A 14087-nucleotide genomic window follows, 5' to 3' on the forward strand; every position below is an offset into this window, starting at 1 on the left:
TGCATTCAGTAACTACTGACTGTTTATTATGTGCAAAGCACTCGAGTGGATGGTAAAGGGATATAAAAATGAATTATAAGGTTTTTGCCTTTGTGAGTTTGTAAAATGGTTGAGGAGACAGAAAAGATTCATAAATTGTCATAACACAAGGCATAATCTAATAAATTTCAAAGGAGAATAATAATACCATATAGCAGCAAAAAGAATGAAGTTTTCAATTTTCACTACATGTCTGGGGAAGGCTTCACAGAAGTATGATTTAAATGGCAAAGCTAAGTTATATTTTGATAGGACTAGACAAGCATCAGGAGGAGGAGCAGGGCATGCCAACAAGAGTAACTACAGGGAAAACTGCTCACAAGGGTGCTTGAGAATAGATGATGCCAGTTCTTACTTTCTGCAATTATGCTTAGGAGCTGACTTTGACCTGGGATTTAAAAGGCTGTGTTGCCCCTTGGACTCAACAACAGTTACAATATAAAAAATTAAATAATCATAAACCAGCTAGTCGGGATAATACCTCAAAGACATTTCTTTCTATAAAATAAATGCATCTGGGTTAGAACATATCTGAGCTACTAGATACTGCTCTTGTGAGTCATACATAGAGAATGTCTAGAAAAACATAGAAAAACATATCAACAACCTAATCCTAAAATTTACATGGATACTCAAAAGACCCAGAAATGCCAACAGAATGTTGAAGAACAAAACTGGAGGACTGACACTACACAACTTCAAGATTTACCATAAAGCTACAGTAATCAAGACAGTATAGTACTGGTGAAAGAATACACAAATAGATCAATGCAACAGAATATAGAGCCCAGAAATCGACCCAAATAAATATAGCCAATTGATCTTGACAAAGAAGCAAAGGCAATGCAATGGAGCAAAGACAGTCTTTTCAGCAAATGGCGCTGAAACAACTGATTATTCACATGCAAAAAAATTTAGATACAACACCAAAGGTGTGACTCATGAAAGAAATAATTGATAAACTGGACTTCATTAAAATTAACTTCTGCTCTGTAAACAATATTGTCAAGAGAATGAGAAGACCCACCACAGACTGGGAGAAAATATTTGTAAAGGACACATCTGTTATTCAAAATGCACAAAGAACTCTTAAAGCTAAACAACAACAGAAAAACAACTTGATTTTTAAAAGTGAGGCCAAAGGCCTTAACTATACCTTACTGAAAAAATATACTGATGGCAAATAAACATGAAAAGATGCTACATATCAGATGTCATCATAGAAATTAAAATTAAAGCCACAATGAGATACCATTACACATTTCTTAGAGTGACCAAAATCCAGAACTCTGACAACACCAAATGCTGGTGAGGATGTAGAGCAACAGGAACTCCCATTCGTTGTGGGAATGCAAAATGGTTTAGCCACTTTGAAAAATAGTTGGTAGTTTCTCACAAAACTAAATGAATACCATATGATCCAGCAATTGCACTCCTTGGTATTTATCCAATGGAGTTGAAAACTATGTTCACACAAAAACCTCCACATGGACATTTAGAGCAGTTTTGTCCATAACTTTCAAAACATGGAAGCAATTAAAATATCCTTCAGTAAGGAAACAGATAACTTGCAGTATATCCAGACAATAGAATATTATTCAACACTAAAAAGAAATGAGCTATCAAGCCATGAAAAGACATGGAGGGACTTTCATTACATATTAGTAAGTGAAATAAGCCAAACTGAAAAGTCTACATAATGTATGTGGGCACCTATATGGCATCTGGAAAACAGCAAAACTATGGAGATGGTAAAAAGATCAGTGATTACCATGGGTTGGGTAGAGGGAAGAATAGGTAGAGTACAGAGGATTTTTAGGACAGTGAAACTACTCTCTATGATGCTATAATGCTGTATACATTTCATTATATATTAAACCCATAGAATGTATAATACCAAGAGTAAACTCTAATGTACACCATGGATTCTGAGTGATAGTGATGTATCAATATAGGTTCATCAATTATAAAAAATGTACCATTCTTTAGGGGATGTTGATATTGGGGGAGACTATGCATATGTCAGGGCAGGGAGTATATGAGAAATCTCTGTACCTTTCCCTAAATTTGCTGTGAACTTCAACCTGCTCTAAAAAAAATAAGGTTTTTACCAAAGAATGGAAAAACAAGCATCACATGTACTCACCAGAAAATTGGTTTCCCTGATCATCACCTAAATGCACATGGGGGAAGGATACCAATTGGATATCAGACTGAGACGGGGGGGGGGGGGGGGGGGGGGGGTGGGGGGAGGGGATGGGTGTATGCCTACATGGTGAGTGCGTTGCGCACCGTCTGGGGAATGGTCATGCTTGAAGGTGCTGACTCGGGGAGGTGGGGGGGGAGGGGATGGAGGTATGATTACATGGTGAATGCCAGGTGCACTGTCTGGAGAATGGACACGCCTGAGGCTCTGACTCGGGCGGATGGGCGGGACATGGACAATGTATATAACCTGAGCTTTTGTACCTCCATGAAGAGCTGAAATTAAAAAAAAAAAATGTGAAAAAAAAAATAAGGTTTTTAACAGAGGAGGAGGAGGAGGAAGAAGAAGAACTGAAAATCCAATGACATGAATTCCAGGCCTTACTTATCTGTTAATAAGTCTAAAAGTAATCTGGCCTAGAATAAACAGACGTGAGTTCAAACCCTAATTCTTCTACTAACAGGGGATGCAGGTAGACTCAATGAGGCACAGTTCCCTTGCAGGTTTGCTGTGATGACTAAATGCAAAGTGCAAGGAAAACATCTAGCGCCGCATCACAGATACATATAGTTGACATTCAATCAATAAGTGAAATCAATAACTGATGATGACACTGTTGAACTTTCATGTCCATCTCTAAAATTCTATATAACGATTTCCCAGTATTTCTTGGTATGTTTGAAACATGCCTAATACAAGTAGGTGGGCAATATGATTTTTCAAAATGTAACAAGGGATGTCAACTTTTTGTCTGTGTCTATCCACACAAGTCAGTTTAACTGAATTCGTATTAAAATCATTTAAATATAGTTTCATGAAGCAATTAGTTTGGGCACATCTACTAAATTTCAAATAATTTAACTGATCAAACATAAACTTTTCAAATGATGGTAACTGAGATCAAATGAACAAGAATTTCCCTATTTCATGTCCTTTTTCTCTTCTTACAGACATAGTTTTAAAAATATAACTAACATCATAGATTTTTAAGCTGAGAGTATCACAATTCATACTGAAAATAGCCTATCTTAACATATTATTTTATAAACTAAGATTGCTAAAACTACTCTACTGTTAAATATTTTATCACTGATACTTATTATATAAGTGACAATTTTCTACTAAATTTTGAGGGAGGAGGCAATTGAAAAAGATGAAGCAATAAGTTCTTAAAAATGCCAAATTATTCAGGGTAAGAAAACCCCTAAAATTATAAAAGGATTGCTACAAAATATGTCTTCTAATAGTATGTATGATTGCATTTTGGTTTACTGGGATACTGGCCAGTAGAAAACAATTTATAGCATTTTAAGGAAAAAAATCAGGATAAAGAGCATGCTAAATATTTAAGAAAACGGTCAACATTCAAATATGTAGTAGAAATATTAACTACATTTGCAATGGTTATATATACATATATAAATCTTATTAATGTCCCTCAAAAATTTATATTCTCCACAAAAGTGAAGAAAAAATTTGTAATCCAAATCAAAATGTTATTTTATTCCAATTTCTATTTATCATATAAATTATACAAACACATTTAAATGTTGATAACAATAAGCACATTTAAACTACTTATTAATATGAAGTTAATGCAACATTGCATCCTTATATTTTTAACTATTATTTAATTTCTGAATGCTAGGCCAAATAATTCCCACAACAAAATAAAGTCCATGTTGCTGTAGTTTTTCTTTGTAAATTAGACAATACATTATAGGAAATATCTTTCTCATCTTGGCATAAAAACAGTTTTTAAAACCTATAAGAATTGAAAACTCAAATATATTCTAAGATAAAATACTGAAGAGAAATCACAGTCTTTGGTGTCTTTTAAAGTCAATGTAGCAAATAGGAGTTCCAATGGACTTCAGAGTCCATCAGTCAAATTTCCTCATTGCAGAAATGAGCAGATGCCTTGCACATTTACTAAACTATTTTTCCTAGGTCACATATTCAGAATTGGAATTCCAGGGACCACTGTCCTTTCAATTGACAGACTGCCTCTCAATGCCTCTGTGTTATTTCAATTACTGCATTTGAACTTTACTAGTATGAGAAGCAACTTGGAGAGACAAACTCAGTTTTAAAAATCAGGATGACATTTTAGTAACTTAAATATAAATTTCCTAATACTAAGAGTGTATACTTATTCTTCCAAAGTTTGAGCTTATGTGAAAATAATAAAATCATTAAGACTAGGCTCAAAGTAGAGATTTTCATTTAGCATTACTTTAGAGATCAGAGCTAAATTTGTAGTAAAGCATTTGTCTTCATTAAGCTATCTTTTTCTAGCCATTCCAGAAGATGAACAGTTTCAAAAATGGCAGGGGATCATGTGAATGGACTAACTTAGCAATATTCCACTCCTCTGAGTCATAGTGCTAGAATCCTGTAGTATGCCATGTATGAGATTTTATTAAACCTTTAAGAGCATTCCAATATTTTATCTCTTCCCTATTTGGTTAGGAACCTCATCTTCTTAACTTACCTAAAAAGATCCTTCAAAAGAGCTGTAATTACCAGCAGTAGCTGAAAGAATTAAAACTCTAAAAGACAGAATATTGATAAAAGCATGGAACACTTTTACTATCAAGAATAGTTTCACTTTCCAGATAACCATAAACTATAGAAAAGGGATAAAGATGCCTCTGAAATCCATAACAGTAATTATTTTAGAAGCCACAGCCTTGTGGGATATGCAATCAGATAGGGAAGACCAGAACCTAATTTTCCAGCTACTAGTAATTAAATAAAACAGTAAGAGGCACAAGCATTCCAAAAATCCTCATATCAGCAAATTTTAAACAATATATATGATATGATAGAAAATAATGTTGAAGGTTGTGGCTGAAAAACAATTGAGATACCAGGGTGAAGGAGAGGAAGGAGCTAGGAAAGAAGAAAGACAAGCTGTGAACCACAATTGTCAGCAACTTAGCTGTACCATATAGTCTGATACTTGGTTTGCAACTATTTCTCATATCAAATGTCCTCATTCCTTTGTGCCTCTGTGAAGATCCTTAAATATCATAGTCTATTTTAAAATAAAGAAAAATTTGCTTTCAAAACAACTTTTACCCTACATGTCTAACATTTTTATCTAAGAACCTTGCACTTGTGCCTTTGCATTTCAAATAAATGTTGGGCATTTTTTCCTGCTATTTTTAATCTGCTGGGGATTCTGGACATTCCTGGTATTTATAGTTTACTAATTTATTTCCTTATGTAAGCTCACCAAAGTTGTGGCATGCAGCATATATTTTGAATCCTGATACCACCCACCTAGGAATTACTCAACAGGTGTCTACCACATTAGTAACTTCATCTTTGGATGTGGTTAAATATAGTATTGACTGAGCTCCTACAGACTAAGTTCTATTTTTCAGGTCCAGTTTTGTCTCAAGCTCATTAAAGAAAAATAATCATGATTTTGAAATGCAGAATAAATATAAACCATAATATCTCGATAATTTTACTGATAAAAGGACAGGTTCATATTTTTCTTAAATATGTGCTCTTTGGACTATGTTTGAAAAAATTATTGTTGTGATAAATACACACATATATATATATACACTTGAATTTCCTTTAGTATAAGGTATGACATATATGTTCAAATTTTCTTTATTATAAGGTAACAATTATAGAATCCATGGAAATAGCACATTAGTATTATATAAAATTCTAAAATCATTATATTGATTCAAATCCTTTTAATTTCTATTTAATCCACTTTCAATTGCCCACATTTTTACTGAATCATATCCTCTTATGACATGACACAAAAGGAAATGTACCCCCATTCTTTTCCAATATTAAATCTTCCACATGGACTTCAAAATTTCCTTTTCTTCCACTTCCTTTAGGACTTGGTATTATCACTTCTCTCCCTCTACTATTTCCTCCTTCTCTCCTTACTTCCCCCCTTGCAAAAACTCCCCTCCACCCTACCTTCTTCTTAAGCTATGTATTTTTTCTTCTCTGTTCAACAGGACACCATTAGAAAGAGATTATTCATGACTCAATGGATATCTGCGTTTTCCAGTTACTCTTTAACACACTATCACCCTATAGAAGATGTTCGCACAGGTCGTCACTGTCTGTTTAATTACCAGAACTAACTTCCTCATTCCAGTACATTATTTGGCTACATAGCACTTGACAGCATCTGCCACTTTCTGCTCATCTGACTCATCTTACTTTGCCCTAACTTGCTGGGTTATTCCAAGTACCCTCGCTTCAACTATTATATCTATCCTAAGGAATAACAATCCACATCTGTGACCTACTTTCTCAATGATGGTCTCTTTCTGTTTTCTGACTCCTACCCCTCTATCACATAAATATTGACATTTTCCAGTATGAAAACCTCAGCTTTCTTCCCCTGTGACTTTACACAGACTTTCTGTAAGATTTTATTCTTGTCTATGGCTTCAACTCTTACCCATGTACTAGGTATATTGGAACCAATCCCTTCTCTGGTCTTCAGAAACATACGTCTAATTGCCTTAAGTTACCTCCTACTTGATGTTTCAATAGATACATCAAACTCTACATATTAAAATATAAATTCATTACCTTCCCCCCTCCACATTTTTAAGCCTGTTTTCTCCCTCTATAATAATCATCTAGTTTAATGGTAACCACTTACCGATTCAGGCCAAAAAACTGGGGCCATTTTAACCTCCCTTTACTCTCTATCTCACACATCCAACTGTAGACCAACACTTACTTTCTCTATGATCTCCAGAAAGCATCTAGGGTGATCATTTTTAATATTTATATCAGATCATGCTGCAGCCCAGCTTAAAAGGCTTCCAAAAACTCCTTGTCTGATTTACAATACCATACGAACTCCTTACTTTGGCTCTACATTATCAGGCTTCCCTCTTCCCCTCCAAACACCTCCTCTTGTGCTCAAACCACAGTAGTCTTCTGTCTGTTCCTGGGATACACCACACTCACTCCCTTCTCAGACCTTTTATTTTTGCCTGTGCAACTCTGTGGCTGTTATTTAAACATTTACTCCTCTGATCCTCATGTGTAGTTCATTTAAGTGTTCTTTTATCTGATACCTTAAGTGCTTAGGAAATATTAGTTAAATGTGAATTACCTGGCTGTTATGGAAATTCATCAATATACTGCAGGTTTATACCACAAAAGAGAACTTCTATTCTTAAAGTTGTAAAATTATTCAATAAAGGTTATCAAGTTTGAAATTTAAGTAAAGATAATTTGTGATTAGAAATAGTAGCAGACCTAGTTTTACGTTACCTTTTGTTATTAAACACAAACGGCAACCAAAGGCCACAAAAGATCAGATACACAAAAAAGAGGTGGTCAGAGTGGTGCTATGAGTAAGTATAGCACTCACTGTTAGTAATGCAGCACCTCTTGATGTTATGCAACAAAGAAACTGGCAACATCCTGTTTGGAGTAGATACATGAAAGTCATAAGCCTAATCATTCTGTTCTAATACTTTTTCCTCCACTTTCTTGTCTCTGTTAAAGTCTGGAATTTGTATTCATTAATAACACAGTGCTAAAGCAAATTCTTAAGAATAGAGGCAAAATAATTAAACCCAAAAAGTTACATTTATTTCCTATGTATTCTTCTGAATCAGTATATTGAGGCCATGCCAACTGCAGAATCAAAATTTAACCACATCAGAAAAATGAGAATCCAAGTCATTCTTACTCAAAATTTAATGCGATTCCAACTCATACTTTTTGGCTGGATAAACTACCTTTTTCATAGCATTTGCATTTCTCAGGTTTGGGTCTGTTTTTTTATCAGAAGCAGAAATATCAATCTAACGTGCTTACTAGCTGTTACATGTTATTTGGGGGCTAATAGGAATAAGGAGTAATAAAAATTAACAGAGTCTAATACTCATGAGAATATTTTCACTGATTTTTAGAATCTCCAGGTACAGATTTTTCAGATAAGTATCTAAGGATAGTGTCTCTATTATTCATACTTACGAACTTTGGAGATTTTTTTTTTCCTGTAATCAAGTATAAGCTTGCCTGTTTTCTGAATTCTCTGTAATCAGAATCAAATTGTAATGGTAGCAGAGCAGGTGAGAGTTTCTAGACTTAACAGTGTTTTATGGTATCCAACAACTCCTTATGGTTAAAATAATGAAAGGCAAAACCAACAGTGTTGGGTTTAAGAAACATAATATATGGTTTTCAGGGGCTATAGAGCTTTTTAATTTAAAGCCCTGAAAATCTTTTAACAGGTGTTAATTCATGCATGTGTTCTTTATAAAGTTTGCAGTAATACTATTCTGTATTGCATTTCAGTTTTGTTGAAAAAAATGGTCATATACAAATATCTCATTATGACATTCTGATTAGGATTCATTTAACAGATGAGAAACTAAGGCTCAGAGAAGCTACATGTTTTTCCCTACATCACAGAGCTACTATTGTAGCAGGGTCTGACCACATTCTAATTCAGCTTGCTCTCAGTAAAACTTCAGAATACAGCTGTAGTTAATTCCTACAGAGTCATGTTTGTGCCTAGAGTAATTAGATCAGGAAGTTTCTTTAAAACTGAAATATTTTATAGAGAATCTCTTTCTCTTACAGTGATTTTTTTTTCACAACAGCTATAGAGTTCATGACATTATAATAGGTCCTAGGAGTGCTTATTTAAAAAAAACAGACATGCTAGTTAATCACTCTGTAAAAATAAATTCCTTTTATTATTTTGAATTTCAGTCTTCTGACATTAAGTAAAGCAGGTCAGCAGATTTTAAAAGTTCATAGTTTTTTTTTCTATTCTTCCAAGTTTCTGACAACTAAGAACTCATTAAGTTCATTTAAAATGCCTAGTCTGTGCTAAAAAGAGTTTTTAGGGAAGCTTCATCTTGTGGAATTTGGCTATCATTCCTGATTATATCTCCTGATGGAACTTTAGTTAAGGCATTTTGTATTTCAGGTTGTCCAATAAAATTAAGTTGTGTCTTTTTAATTAAGAAAGGGATTTTTATCTCAGCAGTTTATAAATCTGTGATTTTATTATAAAACTTAAAGCTTTACTAGTTGGTAAAGATAAGAGATGGCTGGGGGACAGGCAGACTTCCAGATTGAAAGCTTTCTGGAAGAGGCTATAAATCATGTCTCAAAATCAGTCCCTGCTTAGCAAACTTAGGGCAGCATGCCTTGAGAACTATTTCCAAAAAGTGAAGAGTTCATGTGTTCACACTGGACTTTGTTATGAACAAAGAAAATATTATTTATATATTTTTAAAATGCGCATGGCAAGTTCTGTTCTTCAAACCAGTTGCTCAGATAAAAATACTCCACTGAAAAGTGGAAATGGGATTTACTGCTATTAAGACTAGTGTTAAATTATCCAGAACATCAGAAGAACAATGAAAACAAGGGCAAGGATCTAATAAAACATCTGGAAATATGTTATATAGGAGTGACACTTATTCAACTGTATTGATACTATCACATGCATAAATTGCACCTATAGAAATACGTATGAGAGAATGTGATCAAATGGTTTATTAAACAAGCAGGAAGACATGCAGAAAAAAATTCTAATTCATTTACAAATGCAGCTAATTCTGGAAGTGAAGATAAGCATTATATATTGAGAATAAATATGATTCTTACCATCTGAGACTGACTTCTAGGACATCCATTGATATCTTCAACTTTTTCATTTGCTAAAGTCAAGAAATAAAATAAAAGAGAGAAAAAAAGGATGACATGCTTAAGCAATGAAGTGAAACACACACACACACACACAAAGACTTAAAAAAAAAACAAGCAAAAATGCTGCTGCTACATTTACTTGGTCTCCCAAGCCATGTACACTTGTTAGCAGCCACCAATTCTGTATGCACAAATCAGGCAAAAAAAAAAAAAAAAAAGGTGAGTGAGAAGGAAGTTACTGCTAATTCTTTAACCCGTGCCAAATGACTGCTGACATGAAACCTTTCACAATCGTCCCTGCTGGATCAGGATATAGTTTCAAGGAATCTCAGAGTGTATGAGTTGCTCCAGCTAACAAAATGCACACATGGGAGACATATGGTTTAATGAAGCGCTCATTTCTGACTATTCAGTGTATGTAAAAATACAGTTATAAGTATTAAAAGTATGGCCAAACTACCTTTTTCAAACATCCTCACATAAACATTTTAATTAAATCAGGGAAGAGACACATTAATCTCAGAGACACATTGACCAATTCAGTAGGCATTCAATTTAAACGGCATTTTACCAAAGAGAGAGGAGCAGAGACTTTCATGCTTTCTATCAGAAGGCAGGTCTTACCAATGATCTGGATGATTTCTGCTAGGAGTACTCCATCTGCAATGTCTTGTTGCAAATCCTTGATCAGCCGCTTGTGGCCCGATTTTGCTAGGTAGTGGTTGGCCCAGTCAGTGTAAATCTGTTGAACAGAGGGAGGGTAAAAGTGAGATGGGGTGAGGGAAAAGAGAGACAATAAAAATGCTTAAGACAAATGTTGGATTCAAAGGGAAGCTATTCTGGATCACATTCCAGTTTAAGAAGTCATGGCTCAAAAGGAAATAGTTGCAAAGTAATTTTTAAACAGCTTTCCCCCCTACTTATCTCTCCTTTCAAAGGGGGATGATTCACTCTTTCAAAATCAAGGGCTAGTCACTTGTGACAAAGCAAAACTCCCTTCCCGGATGACTACTGAGGAAACTCCTGTTGCAAATCAATTGGGGGTTTCTTTCTCTTTCCCCTGTTTCTATCATTTTGAAAATAATCCTGCCCATCCATGAAAAAGGAAGCCACCTGGACTGATTTATACAGAAACTTTACTATAAAAATCTGTGTTTCTCTGAGAAGACTTTATTGAATTTGTCATATGAGATACAGTATCTGACAATATTTTGGCATCATTTTATGAAATAATTGCAAATGCCTTCCTGTCTGAGATATTTTATTTGGACTGTCATTTCCCATTTAAGCCTCTTGAAATGTGTTTATATGAGAAAATAGAGGCAGTAAGTGGAGTTTTTACATAGAAATTACAATATAGAATTTAGAAGTGGATTTTAAACCACAGAGTTGACAATTTGACAAAGAATAGAAGTGACTCTTCAACAGCAGATAATGATATAAATAAAAGCTGAAACTATACAAATAGTTTACAAAAATAAAATGCCATTAGTTTTTTCAATGTTATAGGAGACCTACTAATGTATAGTAATGTGATGTAATGATAAGGGAAAAATAAGCACGAAGACTTTCCAATTTCATAGGTGGCTTATATGGATAAATTAGTTTATTACAAGTCAGACTATGATGTGATATAACAGAAGAAATGAAAAATTTGAAATGGGAATAGCAGAGGGGAAATAAATAAGAAATACGCAGGTAAAAATGTTATTATTAGAGGCACTGGAATTAGAACTAGGAACAAAGTAAAATCTGAACATGCAAAGTGATAGGAAGGACCATCTCTGCATAGGATATGACATAAGGCAGAAAGGCAAAGAAATCTATGATACAGTTGTAATATCTGAAATTGAAGGTATGGTTGTAAGTATTTAACTCTTAGCTTCAGCTGAATGAGTTGCAAAATGTGTGGTAATGTGTTCTGTAGGATTATGCTATGAATTAATTATAGGTTTTCTAGTGAAGAAATTGATGTAACTTGGAATGATATCAAATTAATCATAATTCAATATTTGATAATTTTTATAAGAGGGTCATTGAGGAATTTAATCATGAACGTTGTAGCCAAAGCTTCAAATATGATTTATCTCTAAACATCCAAAGCCAGTTTTCTTCAAATGTCTTGATGAACTGCAATGTTATGAACACAAATGTCATCCCATGTCATAATTATACTTCAGGAAAATCAGGGTATTTAATGAGATTACAGTTATCAAAGGACTAATTAGAAATTCCAGTACAATTATATTCATTCACAATAATGCATTTATACTAATTAAAAATAATATAAATCAAAGGTACGATGGCATATTTTATATTTCACATTTATGAGTATCAATTTTATTGCCTATTATGTAATAGCATGTATTCTTTGAGGAATATTCCTTAAGGCTGAAATTTCTCTTGACCAAACATTTATCTTCTTTTGGTGCCAGAGTCTTTTCATCTGTAAAATGGCAACAGTATTATCTACAAACGAAATTATTGTGAGAATTGTATGAATTTATACTTTGGATCATGGCCTTTCACTTAATATATATTTGTTAAATGTTAAGTATTTTTATTAGCTTACTGCTTTAATATAAAATATATTTTACATTAACTAAATGAAAAATTTATTAATATTCTGAACCATTATACTTTTCCAATCATTAAATCTTAGCTATCCATCCAAATGTAGTTAACCTCACTAATTAAGGAAAACTGCTTCAAGTTGTATTGACCTCTTAGCTTAGTCATTTGCCCTATGATATTTCTTTCACAGTGCTCATTTTTCGTTATAAAATAAGAGGGTGAAATCAAAAACAACATATACAACACCACATTGCTTTTATGCAGTAACCATCATCAGAATAAGATGTATTCTGCTTCCCCATGGAGTCCTAAACTTTTGTTTGTGATTTTTTTTTTTTTTTTTAACTATGGACAGTACAACAGACTACCTTTGTCTATCACAGTAAGCCACTCCTAAACTTTTAACCATTATTTATTTTAGCAGTTGATGAATGCTTTATAAGAAACTTACCACTTAGTTATATTATTCTAATATTTTTGTTATTCTGTACACTACATTGAGGTACATATGTTTCCATGGGATAAAGTAACTTATTTTTAATAAATACTAAATAATTAAAGAAATGGAGAGAATTAATAGGGAAAAGACAGCCTCTTCATTCACGATAAGAGTCTATTTAAACAGAAAGACACTAAGCCACAGCCTGATTAGAAAATATTATAAATGTAATCAGATGATTGCTAACCATTAGCTGAACTGGCTTTAACCTTGCATTTATTGAATACATTACATTTTCCCCAACACTCAGGCAGCAGTGTTACATTCCTGTAAGCACTACTCCCTGGTATATTCAAATTAATTAGCTTTGCAAAGTCAAATAGGTTCTTCTAAGCCATAGGGGACAGAAATTGTGTTGAAAGCCAATGATTTCTATGGCAATAACTAGGCTCCTACATCTTAGCAGCAAAGGACTAGGCACATAAAATTAAACCAGAAATCATATATTAGAGAAGAATGACCAGTGATGTTAGTATTTTCCCCGCAAAGAGGAAAACTAGTACCGGAAAGAAACTTGGAAGAAGGAGGAAGTCCTGCAAACAGACCTAATGGGCCACCTCTCCCGGCTGTTTCAAATTACATTCGGACCAGAGAAGGAAATCACAAAGCACAACATCCAAAACAATATAGGAAAACACACTTCCCTCCCCACCCCCAATCCTCTGGGAGGTATACAGAATTATTGGAGAGAAAGCAATGACCCTAGAGCACTTGAAATCAGGACAGGAAGGATGCACAAATATGGTACAGAAAAGCAAAAAGGGCACAGAAGATGTGGACAGGTTATGATAACTCAAGTCTGACAGGCATAAACTGCAACACTCATCAGACAGAAGTCTTGGTGGGTACTACTGACAATGAACAAGACGTGTCACCCTTGGTGCCATGATATAAGTAACCATGTCGGCCAGCCTTCCCCAGCCTATAACTGCATGGGGAAAAGATGAAAAAGGGGAGAGGAAGAATCTGGAACTGAGTGAGCTTTGTCCTCAAAGACTAAGTTTTAAACCAGAAGTGTTTGAGTTACTTTGAATTATTACAGAAGAAATAAATTTTCTCCCACTATATAAAAATAGATGCTTTAGT

General features: G+C 34.1%; 1 protein-coding gene across 2 annotated transcripts in view; it reads right to left on the bottom strand.

The window, feature by feature from the left end:
* NAV3 (neuron navigator 3) overlaps nt 1-14087 on the bottom strand; it is a 327264-nt gene that overhangs the window by 230832 nt on the left and 82345 nt on the right. For both annotated transcript variants that reach the window (XM_045553320.1, XM_045553319.1), the window contains exons 2-3: nt 10553-10670; nt 9887-9939 (exon numbers count right to left, since the gene is read on the bottom strand). In XM_045553320.1, coding sequence (XP_045409276.1) covers nt 9887-9939; nt 10553-10670 — 171 coding nt within the window. The remainder of the gene's footprint in view (nt 1-9886; nt 9940-10552; nt 10671-14087) is intronic.

This window comes from Lemur catta, chromosome 6, assembly GCF_020740605.2.
Source record: "Lemur catta isolate mLemCat1 chromosome 6, mLemCat1.pri, whole genome shotgun sequence".
NCBI lineage: Eukaryota > Metazoa > Chordata > Mammalia > Primates > Lemuridae > Lemur > Lemur catta.